The following is a 12,172-nucleotide window of genomic DNA, read 5'->3' as shown; positions in this document are numbered from 1 at the left end:
AGCTGCCATCGATCAGAGCACTGGCCGGGCGAGCCAAGACTCTGGTGGAGAAAATCCTCAGAGACCTTCCCGGTGTGCACAACAGGGTGGTGACCGCTGAGGTAACCCAGATTATCGCCCAACTGTGAGCTGTCATTGGCTGAACTTGTGACTCCTCCCACTCTGAAGGGTCTGGACTTCAACCAGGAGCAGATGACCAACTTGCAGGTGATGACCTCTTCACTGGGTATCCCCTCGCACCCAGTCCTCAAGCCACCATCTGACAGCTTCACCCTGGTGAGTGCGCCCTCCAGAGGACAGTTAAAACAGACTGACATGCAAAGGCTCAGTGTGGCATCTCCACCTGCAGGACTTGTGCGTGGGTCACATGATGTCAGGGGCACAGCTCTACCACAACATGCTCCAGGTCCTTTCCAAGAATGAGCCCGGCTTAAGGGACCTCGGACTGGACCTCCGGGACCTTCACACCCACATCACCAAGGTACGACAGCGCTCGCCTGTCCGGCTGCAGCAGTGGTCTAACGGCATGGGTCGTTCCAGATTAAGGACACGGGCCGGCTCGGCGACGCAGCGCTCCAGAACCTTCCTGCCCTCACAGACACGCTTCATGATGACTACCAGGTCCAGCTGGCTATTCACATGGTGCTGCTGAAGCTACACTCCTTCTGTCATGACCTGATGCGCAGCCTGAGAGCTATCGCCACCTACAGGTTGCACCCGGTCGCATCCCCCAGCCCCAGCACGACCTGACGGGTCAAGAACTGCTGTGTGAATCCAGCAGGTCAGAGGAACCTCCTGCGGTTCCTGTCAGCTGCACCGATGATGGCCATCATGTCACGGCGTGGAGTACATGAGAGACAACAAACTGGCTCCAATTTCCAGAAACTTTATTGTTCCAAGAGTCCAGACAGGTGGAATCTGAACTGGAGAGCGGAGGAGGAAGTTACCATGCATGTCACACACTCGCACAAACGACACAATGCACGCGCACAAGCACACGAAAAGAGAGTGGGTCTTCAGCAGAGAGCATCATGGGAAACTGTCATCGTCGTCTTCCGCCATCTCTTTGGCAAACTCAAGATCCTGCTGCTCTCGTTCCCGACGCTCCTGCGACACACAATTTGTCTATTTAAGATGTTCTATTTAAAGTAGTTTTTTTATATATATTTAATTTTTGTAACTCTAAATATGTTTTGTATTTAAGATGGTGTGTGTGTGTGTGTGTTTGTTTTACCTCTGCTGACTCCAGGTCTTTGTTGTAAGCTTTCGGTGGAAACCTCATGGCCTGAAACAAACGATACAATTTAGTGTGTCTCGGGCCAGAGCTTTGGCGCGAGTGGCAACGCACCTTCACAGACATGTTGTGTATGTCCAGACAGAAAGAGATTCTCTGGTGAAAGGCCAGCTGAGGTTCTCTGGTTCCGTAGATGTCCATGGTCTCTTTCGACTGGACAAAGCCTTTCTCGTGGTTAATGCTGGCCTCGATCACCCCGTCACGGATCGCCTTCAGAGAGCGCCGGCATGACTCCGCAGCATTACCAACACTGGCTCAGACACACCCTCCTGTTACCTTAGCAACAATGAACTCGGCGTCCTCCGGACTGTCCAGCTGCAGCTTCTGGGCGATGTCGGCCAGAGAGATCCGGGAGTAGGACAGACTGATCATCCTCACGCCTGCAGACGACACGTGCGGATGAGGGGGATCCGTGGCGGAGCACTCGGGCTCGGATTGGCTCACCAGTCTTGATGACGTTGTGTCTCAGGCGGATGATCAGCGTGTAGGTGCCGTCCGTCTGGAACTTCCCGCCAAACTGCTCCAACACCTGATTGAACTTGGCCAAGTTCCCCGTTCTCACCGCTGCACACGGGTGACAAGTTCAGGCACAAACACGGAGCGTGACGGGCGACGATGGTTGGCAGCTACTGACCCTGGGTCAACAGGAAGTACGGCATCAGGGATCGCTTGAGAGATGGCTGGCGGAACTGAAGCCTGTCTGGAATTTCTCCTAACAACAACTCCACCACGACCAGGAGCTTGTGAACCTGAAGGAGAGTCAAGTCAGCAGCAAATCGTGGCAACGCCACGGTGTCAGGCAGCCACATCCTACCGTCTGTTTGAATCCCACAGCAGTGTGTTGAGGAGCTTTCCTCAGCGCGTTGGTGAGGGTGCGGCGAGCTTCTGAATACTCCAGCTGTATGGCCTTGATCCGACCTGCAGGTAACATGACAGCAGTCAGGCGGGCAGCGGCACCAGGACCTAACACGTGATGCTCAAGGTCGGTACCGGTGTAGTAGAGGTAGCGGGCCCACTCGTTGTTGTTGGCGAGCTCAGGGAACACAGACTTGGACACCAGCTTCTCCGCCTGGTCATACAGGTTGTAGCTCAGGTAGTTTCTCAGCAGCAGGTTGAGCAGGACAGCCTGTCCATCGAAGTCGTGACGCAGAGTAGCGGTTCGCAGACGGGTGTGGAGGAAGCTGCACACAGTCACACAGTTAATCTCACACACACTGGCAGGGCAGACGGCTGGAGGCACCTGCGGATGGTGTGGAACTGCTGCAGGAACTCATAAACTCTGGCATGGTAGTAGTAACACTTGGCAGCCACCAGGTCCAAAGCCCGTCGGTTCTTTGAGCTGATTTTCTGAAGGAGGTCGTCAGAAACCTTCTGGGCCTGAAAACACAACGTCATCAGCCACAATGTTGCCGCATTCAGAGGAGGAAGGCTCCCACGCTCACCTGAGTGTACCTCTGATTGTGAGTCAGGTACACCACCAGCAACAGTTGCAGGTACGCCTCCACCTCCGGCAGGAGAGGAGTTGACGCAGACTTCCCGGTCCGGGGTCGAAACTGAAGGTCTCCATCCGCCAAGTCCATCGGCTGTAAAACGAGCACACGCACACATCAGTTCTGGAAGATGGAGGAGCCTGAGTGGCTGCAGGCATAGGGCACCTCACCTCCTCCAGGAAGCCCAGCAGAAAATCCCTGGTGGACGTGTTGGAGGTGAAGAAGCCAGTGATGGACTTGTGCAGGACGGTGGCATTGAGACGTCGGCTGGTGGACGGCAGCGCCCGCAGAGCTCTCATCACAAAGCGAGGCTCCTTTCCTGATACTGCCCGCTCGATCTGCTTCACATGTTCCCGGATGTCTGCGTCGCACAACAGAGAGTCAGACACACTGGTGCGTAACCCACAGGCAGCATCCGACTGAGCTGCAAGGCGCATCTCTGACCAGCAGAATGTTGGGCAAACAACACAAACTTGACTCACTATTACTGTACTGGAGTTCATGACACTAGTGCGTGTTGTCATGAGCACAGCTGCACGGTCATGTCGAGCTCGAGCACCTTTCTACGTTGGCGAGAAGGATCATACTTAAACTCTATTCCCTCTAAATTGAGGTCATCAGGATTTCCAGTTAATTTGCTCGTTGGATGTTGATAATGTCAATATATGAGTAACAGTTCAATGGGTCCAACAGCTAAGTTTCAGATCCGTCAACAACACCACTACAGATGGCTAAGCTAACATGCTAATCGGTCACTATGCCGTGACCTGGCTCCCCGTCGTCACATCGCCTCCCACAACCAGACACCAGTCGCGAGCTCTACGAGTCTGTTTAATGTTCGATGAAAGTTCGGATGTTACCGTCCAGAGTCAGACTGTCCAGCTCTTTTGGTTTAGCCGCGTTAGCTGCATCCTCCTCCGGCATCTCAACATCCTGCGGCTCCGGCTCTTTGAGCTTTTCGGCTTTAGAGTCCCGTCCTGCGGCTTTCTCTCGTCGTTTGGCCGTAGTCTCCTTCATCGTGTATCGGAGACGAAGATCTTGGTTTGGATCAGTAATACAGAACTTCGCAGTCGGCTACAGAAACAACACAGTGGTAGATGCACAATGACTGAGCAGATTCGAGCAGCGCAAAGGCTTGTGGGAGGAGAGCGCCGCCTGTCAGACAGGAGTAGTCGATTGCCCATAATTTGTTCAGCTGCGCCACTATCGGACTCACATTGGGATAAATAATCGATTTGTCCTGTTCGAAAAATAATCGTTTGAAGTTTGTGACGAGAATAGCTTGCTTCAAACATTGTAATTTAAACTGGCTTTGCATTGTTTCATATCTGCAAATGTGAGATTTTTGAGAACTCACTGATCACTGGGTATAACACAACTGGGAGTACAACTTTATACTTGTCTGTTGACTAACAAACATTTGTACGCGTCCAATCCATCACAGGACAGTGAGAGACAATCTCTCCCTGAGTATTGGCTGTCTTATATCGGAGGTTTGTGAACTGTGGAAGGCAATTGCAAAAGTCCTGGAAGGAAAAGTGGAAAGTTCTCCAAGGCCCAAAAGACCATGAGCTGAAGGACTGAAGACGGCATCTCCTGAGGAACATTCATGGTCATGGTGGACAAAAAGAGGTTCCGAGTTGGGACTGCATCCGAACAGAACATGTCATGGTGTAGTTTAGGGTTCAGACAGATGTTTGTGGTAGATGGTTGGAAGGCGGGGTTGGGTGCGTGTTCCCAGCTGATAACACACACTGATATTACTTCAGTGGTGTCACGTTCCTGCCAGGTCAGACCCTGGTTCTGGCCCTCACTGGCTCGGTAAGTCTCATTGGATAAGTTATAACGGATGTGGTGGTGTTCATCAACGTCTGACACCAGGACTCACCTGGTTCCTGACTCAATTCTGAGAGTAAGTACGAGCTTTAAACTGTGTAGGTCCAACATGTGGTCCAGGAACCCCTACAAAGAGGACCAGTCTCCCACTCTCCAACCGGTGATGGTGAACAGTCTCACCACAGAGCCTGGACCTCCATTCAGTCAACAGGATGACAGCTCCGACTCGGAGGAGGCACCACCTGGCTCAGAGCAACAGAGGGATGAGGAGGAGACCCGAGCAGCCGCCACCTCCCCTGACGGACGCTTCCTCAAGTTCAACATTGAGATCGGACATGGGTCCTTCAAAACCGTTTACAAGGGACTGGACACGGAGACGACCTTGGAGGTGGCATGGTGTGAGCTGCAGGTACAGACGCACACACACACACACACAATGCTGCTCCGGGGCTGAGCTGTGTGTCTCGGGGACAGACGCAGCGACTCAGCAAGTTGGAGCGCCAGCGCTTCAGTGAGGAGGTGGACATGCTGAAGAAGCTCCAGCACCCCAACATCGTCCGCTTCTACGATTCCTGGAAGTTTGTGTTAAAGGGACACAGGCGCACTGTGCTGGTGACCGAGTTGATGACATCAGGAACCTTGAAGACGTGAGGACACACACACACACACACGCAACCTACAGGTGTTTGGCAGAGATAAGTGACTCTGCAGGACGAAGTTCCGCACGCCAGCTCCTGATTGTGATACACACACACTCACCGTGCACGTGTCTCGGCACCAGCTACCTCCGCAGGTTTCGGCCAGTGAAGATGAAGCTGCTCCGGCGCTGGAGCGGCCAGATTCTGAGGGGTCTCTTCTTCTTGCACTCACGAAGTCCCCCAATCCTTCATCGAGACCTCAAGTGTGACAACGTGTTCATCACCGGACCAAGCGCCTCCGTCAAGATTGGAGACCTGGGCCTCGCCACACTGAAGAAGGCCTCATTTGCCAAAAGTGTGATTGGTGAGTGAGGTCATGACCTTGGATAGATCAAGGTCATGAACAGATAGAAAGTTCAGGAACACTTAGAGCAGAGGTTCTCCACTGTTTATAAATGAATATATTTAAATCGGGTCCTGATCAGTCACTGTTGTGCTTCATGTTTTCACCAGGAACTCCGGAGTTCATGGCTCCAGAGATGTACGAGGAGAAGTACGATGAAGCTGTGGACGTCTACGCCTTCGGCATGTGTCTTCTTGAGATGGCCACCTCTGACTATCCTTACTCGGAATGTCAAAATGCTGCCCAGATTTACCGCAAGGTCACCAATGTGAGTCAGACCGTCAGTAACTTATTGTCATGACGGTGGTGACATGCAACCTTCTGTGTTGCAGGGAATCAAACCAGACAGTTTCTACAAAGTCAAAGAGGCAGAGCTTCGTAGCATCATCGACAGCTGCATCTGCACAAGGAGCTCGGAGCGTTTCACCGTCCAGGAGCTGCTCGATCAGCCGTTCTTCCAGGAGCAGCAGGGAGTCAGTGTGGAGCTGGCGGAGGATGACGATGGCCAGAAGGGGGCGCTGAAGCTGTGGCTTCGTATGGAGGGGGAAAGGAAGCTGCACGGGAAGTACAAAGATAGCGCCGCCATCGAGTTCCGGTTTGAGCCATACAAGGATGTCCCCGAGGAGGTGGCTCAGGAGATGGTAGCCCACCCTCACACCAACACAAGCCTGACACATGGCTGACGGTGAGGTTCGGCTTTTGTGCTCCTCAGGTGGTCCTGGGCTTTGTCTCGGAAGCTGACTACAAACTTGTTGCCACGGCAATCAGGATACGAGTGAATGCCATTCATTTTAAACGGGAGAGACAGTGGCGGCTTCAGGAAAAGTCCGCCGTCCAATCAGAGGATGATGTGGATCCGAAACCATCAAGTGCTCATCTGAGCGTCCAGGTACGCACAGCGCCTCCTGGCTAGGAGCAGCATGTGTCAAACACCTTTGACCTTTGCAGAGGGACTCGGATGTCAGTGCGACACCTGCGTCGCCACTCACGTGGACGCCAGCGGTGACACCAACGGCCACAGCATGTGAGTGAGGAATTGTAATAATACCAATGTAATAACCAATGAACTTGGCTTGATAATTATTGTCCTCCTGTCTCGCTAGCTGTGGCCAAGTGGAGCAACTCCACCATGGGAGAAGCCACACCCACACCTCAGCTGAGTCGTCCCGATCTGTCAATCAAGTGGCCCCGGCCCCAATTCTCCGTTCCTGCTCACCACGCTCCAATAAAGCAGAGGTCCAAGGCTCCACCTTTCCCTGTCTTCCGATACCCGAAGGTGAGCAGCTAGCTATAGCGACGGCTGTGTGGAGGCTAGAGGCCCCGCTCGAGTGGCGCATCAAGAGCAAGGCTAGAGCAGACTAAGAGAATGGTGTCATTCCAGAGCATCACAGTTTCCCAAAGTCCCCAAGGCTCAGTGTCCAAGTCGCTCACCGGGTTCTCCTCACCTGCCGACAGGTAAATAACAAAGCATCATGTTACAAAGCCAAAGTAGCTAGCTGTGCGTGTTGACAGCCACACGTCGGACGTGACCTCGGGTTTGAGTGACAGCGCTGAGGGCCAAACAGAGAGGAGAAAGGAGCGGCCGAAGAGGCGGCCCAGAACTCGCCTGAAGATGATCACGGTAACACACAAACACACACACACACAGGTGTACAAGTCCTGTGATGGACATGCTGATGTGTGTGTGTGCAGGTGTCTGACAGGGTGGTGGAGTCTCACCTGGAGACTCACAACGGTAAAATCGTCACGTTCAAGTTCGACCTGGATGGAGACAATCCTGAAGACATCGCTGCAGCCATGGTGAGGCTGTCACAGTGCTGTGTGTGTGTCGCTGTACTTAGCTCTGTAGGTTAGTGTGTGAGTTTTCTCTGGTGTGTGCTGGTCAGATCCTCAGAGACTTCATTCTCCCGGACGAACGCCAGGATTTCATCCATCAGATGAATGACATCATCGCTAGAGCGGAGTCTGTGGTGAGTCTTGACTGGTGGAGGAGCCTCTGTGTGGGAGCGGGGAAAGGCGCGTCTCTCTCTCTCTTACACACTGACTCATTCTTAATCGGGGAAACTCTCCTGCAGACCTCCAGACCTTCTGCAGCTCCACCCCTTGCTCCAGCTCCGTCCCCTTCTCATCTCCCAGGTGACTGAACAGCCCCCTCTCTATGAGCTTCAGGGATGATGAAAGACACATTTGAAACATGGAACTCTCCTCTTCTCACTCAGGCAACACCCGAAGGCCCCACCGAGAGCCAGTCCGCCCTCCACCCCTGCCCTTTCTTTCACAGTATAGCCCACCATACTCTCCCTACATGTCACCCCAGGCCCCCACCTGGAGCCCTGACCTCTCTCCCTCTGTGGCGACCCCTCCTCTCTGGCCTCGCCCCTCCGACCAGTCCCTCCTCTCTGTGGCCAACTTCTTGTCTATGGCAGTGAATGTGGCTCAGTCCTTCCTGCCGCCCCTCCCGGCTCAAGCTTCCTCAACTGCACCGTCTTTGTCGGACTCTCAGTCAGGCCCCGCCCCCCGTCGGCGTCACCTGGAGTCCAACAGTCCAGGATCGGTAAGATTCTCTGAGCTTTCCATTTCACTGTTTGAGTACAACAACTGATGAGACTTCCTTTCTCGTAGGCCCCGCCCCCTGCTGGTGAGACAGTATTAGTTTGTGCGTCTGTTTTTGTGTGACCGAAGTCTTTTTCAGTTTCCACAGTCGGACGCTTCCAGGTTTCTACCTCGAAAACCATTCCAGGTGTGCGTGTTGAGCCACACCCCTTTAACAATGCCACGCCCACTGCCCGCTCCCCCCCTCCCTCATTGAGCCTGGATTCCACGAGCTCTGACAGCAGTGACGACGACCTGATGCTCGGACAGAGGGGGGCACTGGATGAGGGGCCAGAGGGGAGCAAGGAAGGGGAGGAGCTTACTGGCTCAGCGTCCAGTGTCACCTCAGAGGAGTCGGACAGTGAATACGAGGACTCGTGGGCGGAGCTAAAGCAGCTGCGTGAGAAGTGAGTCCAAATAATCCAGGTTCACCATGGAGTCACATGACACCTCCCCTCCCCCTCACCACCACCACTCCTCTCCCAGGCACCTGGCTGAGGTGGAGTCTCTGCAGGCCAGTCAGAAGCAGGAGATTGTGCACCTGTACCAGTCGATGGGCAAGACACCGCCCCCTGGTGTCTTCCCTCCTGCCGCCATGTTGAACCAACGGCAGCGCCGTCTTTCCAAATCAGGGAACCTGCCCCCTCGGAACCCGCCCCCTCAACGCCGCAGCAGTGTGCAGAGGGACTCGGCAGCTCCAACAGGTGAGTCCCTGACCACCTAGTGTGACACCCTTCTCAAGGTCACTTGACTCCGATCCTTCTCCAGGTATCATGAGGAACAGCAGGGAGGCGCACTTTAAGGCTGGGCGGGGGGTGACGTTCGCGACTCATCACACCTGGATGGTGAGTGTGTCTGGGTGTGTCTATGTGTGTGTTCTCATTCATGTGTGTGTCAGAGTGTATGATTCTCAACTGCTATGTTTACATGTGCTTCCCCAGTAATCACCTCGCCCTCTCTGGTTTGTTTGTGTCCGGACACCCGGACCACCCCCGCTGGATGCTCCCCACATGTGATGAGTCTGTCTGATGGGAACCGGCCGCGTGGTGTGTTTCGAACTCTGGATGCCTGTGTGAACTGAGAGGAAGTGACGTCACAGATGGTTCAAACTCATTTCTCTCCTTCATCCGAGCCTGGAAATACTTCCTGATCGGTCTGTCACTGAGGTGGGGGGGGTTGAGCGCCTGCTGCTTCCTGTTCAGAGTGAGCCTCCAGTGCGCCCTCTGCTCCCAGCATCCCCTGGTCCTGTGTTTGTGTGGACCACAGGACGGCCCTTTGGGGATGGCTGAGGGCGAGGTAGAGGGTTTTCTTCTACTGTGGCACACACAGGCTACTTGTACTTTATATTCTTCTATTTTATTTTTGCTGTGCTAAATCTATTCTTCAATCACTTTCTGCACTTTGGGTTGTGAAATTATACAAATAAATGTAACAAAAGACGACAAAATGTGTGCAGGCACTTTTCACACACACAGACCTTCATGTTGGACTAGGAAGGACTTTAATTGATATTGTTTTTTTTTTTTTTATTGTTTATGCTGTCAGACATTCCCTCTCGCACACACACGTGCATGTTTGTTTTGCTATTTGTGTGAGGACCTCTCATGGCCATAACCCTTTCCCCAGTCTCTCACCCTTAACTTACCATCCAAAACAAATGGCTAACCTTAACAAGGACTCTGAACCAAACTTGCGCACAATAATTATAAACTACTTTTAAAGGCGTTTTAACCTTTTAAACCTTGTGTGGACAGGCCAAAATCTCCTGACAAGAAGGTGACTTGTCAAGATTTGGTACTCCCATGTAAGGCAAAACATGCCCACACACACATGCATGTGCGTGCACACACTTGGCACATGCTCACGTACAGAGACGGAAGAATGACTTGCCTTTGTGTAATCGTTGATAAGCCTTCTCTAAACTTCTGCTTGTTTACCTGTTTGGTGTCACAATCTAACGGTGGTAGATTGTGTAATGGCATCCTCAGAACCTGCGTGGTGTTGCCACACCAGTTCTGTGACCCCACGTTTGACTGACTGACTCTATGTCACATACTTTTATTCATTTTCTTTTTTTTTTGTTGCTAAGGCTACTTTTTAGCCAGAGCTCTCCAAGTGCAGAAATATAGTTTGTTCCCACAGCAGTGAGTTTTACAGTCACACTGGAGACTGTGTGAGTATTTTCGTCATCCACATCAGGGGAGTCAAACTGAATCCCAAAGGGCTGTGTGGGTCCAGGTTTGCGCTCCAACCAAAGTAGCTGCACCAGACTGACCATCAACTGGTGAAGGTCTTCAGACACCTAGTAGGTTAAACTGTTCCTGTTCAGTTGGAGCAGGATTTGGGATTCACCTGTGTAAGACCCCCAACCCAGGGGTCACTCTGAGCTGCCACCAATTCTGTGTCACACCTGCTCTCTCTGGTAGTCCCGACTGGAACCACATGCCGGACCGTCTCTATTGCAATTGTGGTGATGTCTGGGTGGCTCACGCACCGTTGCCTCTCGATGTGACCTTGAGACTTTTTGTTCATTGCCTTTATTTTTCTGTATCTTCACCAAAAAAGGGAATGGAGCCGGCTTGCCTGTGGGCTGGTACTGGGTGTGGACAGGTTCTGGATGTGGGCGGGTTCTGGATGGGGATGTGTTTAAAAGCGTAGACTTGGACAAAACATCTCAGCAGCGACTTGAAGGAGCAGTTGAGGACTGTGTTCCGTTCCGGCCCTGTTTCTCCACCTGCTTGTTGGTCTGTGTGCTGTTTATTTATGTTGACTGTTTACTTGCCAGTTGCTGTTTTGTTTATGCTGCCATTTCCATGTTGCAATTTTGTTCCAGATATGCGGCATCTTTGGCTCCTCCTCCTGATGGCTGTGCTCATCGATGTCACAGATTCTGTGCTCGAGAACAAGCTGAAGAACCCGGGCCAGTGGAAGAAGAACCTCAAGGATGGGACCAAGCTTTTCTTGGCCAATGTCAATGAATACCGCTTGATCCTGCGACCCTACCTGACCATGATCCCAGTAGCGGGGTCGATCGTCGCTGCTGTCGTGGACTTCCCTCTGTTGGTGGCATCCATTGTGCACAAAAGAAGGAGCCCGAATGAGCTGAAGGAAATCCAGGCCCAGATAAAAGACCTGAAACTGAGTATGTTTGACCAGCACGTCATGCAGATGATGAATGCGAACCCCATCCACCAGTATGTGGCCAACATCGAAGCAGCCTGGGACCACTACCAGGTCTACAGCAAGGATTTGCTGTCAGTGGGAAACGAGCAGGACATCAAAAAGCTAAATGATAAGTTCATTCTGTTTTTTTCCACCCACGTTATGGACACTGACAAGCTGTCCAACAAGCTGGCTGATAACAAGTTTCAGGCACTGTTAGCTCAGACAACCCACTGCCATGACAACGAGCTGGAAGATTTCATCATCTGGTCCAACAAATTTGTATACTTTGGCAACATGCTGAACAAATTGTACTACGAGCTCAGTAAGGACAACACCCCGGCACGTCTCAGCCACATTGATGAAGTGACGTACAAGTCCGCAGTGGCTGTGTTCAAGGTCCGTGAGCATTGCTTGTCTCAGATCGAGACATCTGTTAAGGAGGACCTGAATCGGCTGTTGAACCCCGAGGTGACCGGACAGCTGAAAAAGAAGGAGAAGGATTATCAAACCGTGGCCACTGAAATCCGCACCTTCTTTGCCAGCACCTACAGATTTTACGACTGGTTTGTTGTCCTCTACAAAACCAAGGATGTGAAGCATGTGATCCGTGAAAACAAGCACATCATGTCATTTGAGAGGTTCTGGACGGACGAGAAGCTGAATGTGGCGGTGCACTGGCAGCTGAGGGGGGACAACTTACAGGTCACTGAGGTGAGAGAGGCCATTAATAGTTGTGTCCCAACAAAAACACCAT

At 52.4% G+C, this 12,172-nt stretch overlaps 2 protein-coding genes across 10 annotated transcripts; one reads left to right on the top strand and one right to left on the bottom strand.

Annotated features, from left to right (window-relative positions):
- Positions 1-867: 867 nt before the first annotated feature.
- psmd3 (proteasome 26S subunit, non-ATPase 3) lies at positions 868-3,934 on the bottom strand. Its single transcript, XM_053851597.1, has 12 exons — positions 3,645-3,934; positions 2,955-3,145; positions 2,737-2,877; positions 2,535-2,671; positions 2,285-2,475; positions 2,109-2,212; positions 1,929-2,043; positions 1,739-1,858; positions 1,571-1,674; positions 1,349-1,504; positions 1,235-1,285; positions 868-1,107 (listed from the first exon to the last, which is right to left on the bottom strand). Exons 1-12 carry the CDS (start codon positions 3,799-3,801, stop codon positions 1,030-1,032), a joined length of 1,545 nt encoding a protein of 514 aa, XP_053707572.1. The 5' UTR covers positions 3,802-3,934; the 3' UTR covers positions 868-1,029.
- A 43-nt stretch (positions 3,935-3,977) lies between these two features.
- Positions 3,978-11,267, top strand: LOC128750920 (serine/threonine-protein kinase WNK4-like). Of its 9 annotated transcripts, none has more exons than XR_008413205.1 (21): positions 3,978-4,605; positions 4,723-5,029; positions 5,095-5,267; positions 5,402-5,622; positions 5,772-5,929; positions 5,994-6,302; positions 6,374-6,550; positions 6,610-6,685; positions 6,765-6,937; positions 7,043-7,116; positions 7,174-7,282; positions 7,354-7,461; positions 7,548-7,631; positions 7,737-7,797; positions 7,881-8,215; positions 8,284-8,299; positions 8,354-8,660; positions 8,740-8,957; positions 8,996-9,098; positions 9,195-10,997; positions 11,087-11,229. XR_008413205.1 is itself a non-coding variant. In XM_053851562.1 (20 exons), exons 1-20 carry the CDS (start codon positions 4,394-4,396, stop codon positions 11,114-11,116), a joined length of 3,225 nt encoding a protein of 1,074 aa, XP_053707537.1. In that variant the 5' UTR covers positions 3,979-4,393; the 3' UTR covers positions 11,117-11,267. The 9 variants fall into 9 exon arrangements, 4 of the variants coding, with proteins under 4 accessions (XP_053707537.1, XP_053707539.1, XP_053707540.1 ...); XR_008413202.1 differs by having other exon boundaries at positions 3,979-4,605; positions 9,022-9,098; XR_008413203.1 differs by having other exon boundaries at positions 3,979-4,605; positions 9,022-9,098; positions 9,195-9,419; positions 11,087-11,167.
- The last annotated feature ends 905 nt before the right edge of the window (positions 11,268-12,172 follow it).

The sequence above is a fragment of the Synchiropus splendidus genome, chromosome 19 (assembly GCF_027744825.2).
Source record: "Synchiropus splendidus isolate RoL2022-P1 chromosome 19, RoL_Sspl_1.0, whole genome shotgun sequence".
NCBI lineage: Eukaryota > Metazoa > Chordata > Actinopteri > Syngnathiformes > Callionymidae > Synchiropus > Synchiropus splendidus.
The sequence above is the reverse complement of the archived record's forward strand: the minus strand, read 5'-3'. Positions and strand labels throughout refer to the sequence as shown.

Excerpts from the sequence above, each read along its gene's own strand:
- LOC128750920 (XM_053851562.1), top strand. The coding sequence starts at position 4,394 with ATGGTCATGGTGGACAAAAAGAGGTTCCGAGTTGGGACTGCATCCGAA. Across the intron at positions 7,283-7,353 it reads CTCGCCTGAAGATGATCACG|GTGTCTGACAGGGTGGTGGA; the intron begins GTAACACACAAA and ends GTGTGTGTGCAG. Across the intron at positions 7,632-7,736 it reads TCGCTAGAGCGGAGTCTGTG|ACCTCCAGACCTTCTGCAGC; the intron begins GTGAGTCTTGAC and ends ACTCTCCTGCAG.
- psmd3 (XM_053851597.1), bottom strand. The coding sequence starts at position 3,801 with ATGAAGGAGACTACGGCCAAACGACGAGAGAAAGCCGCAGGACGGGAC. Across the intron at positions 2,044-2,108 it reads CTGTGGGATTCAAACAGACG|GTTCACAAGCTCCTGGTCGT; the intron begins GTAGGATGTGGC and ends ACTCTCCTTCAG. Across the intron at positions 1,505-1,570 it reads CCGAGTTCATTGTTGCTAAG|GCGATCCGTGACGGGGTGAT; the intron begins GTAACAGGAGGG and ends CGCTCTCTGAAG.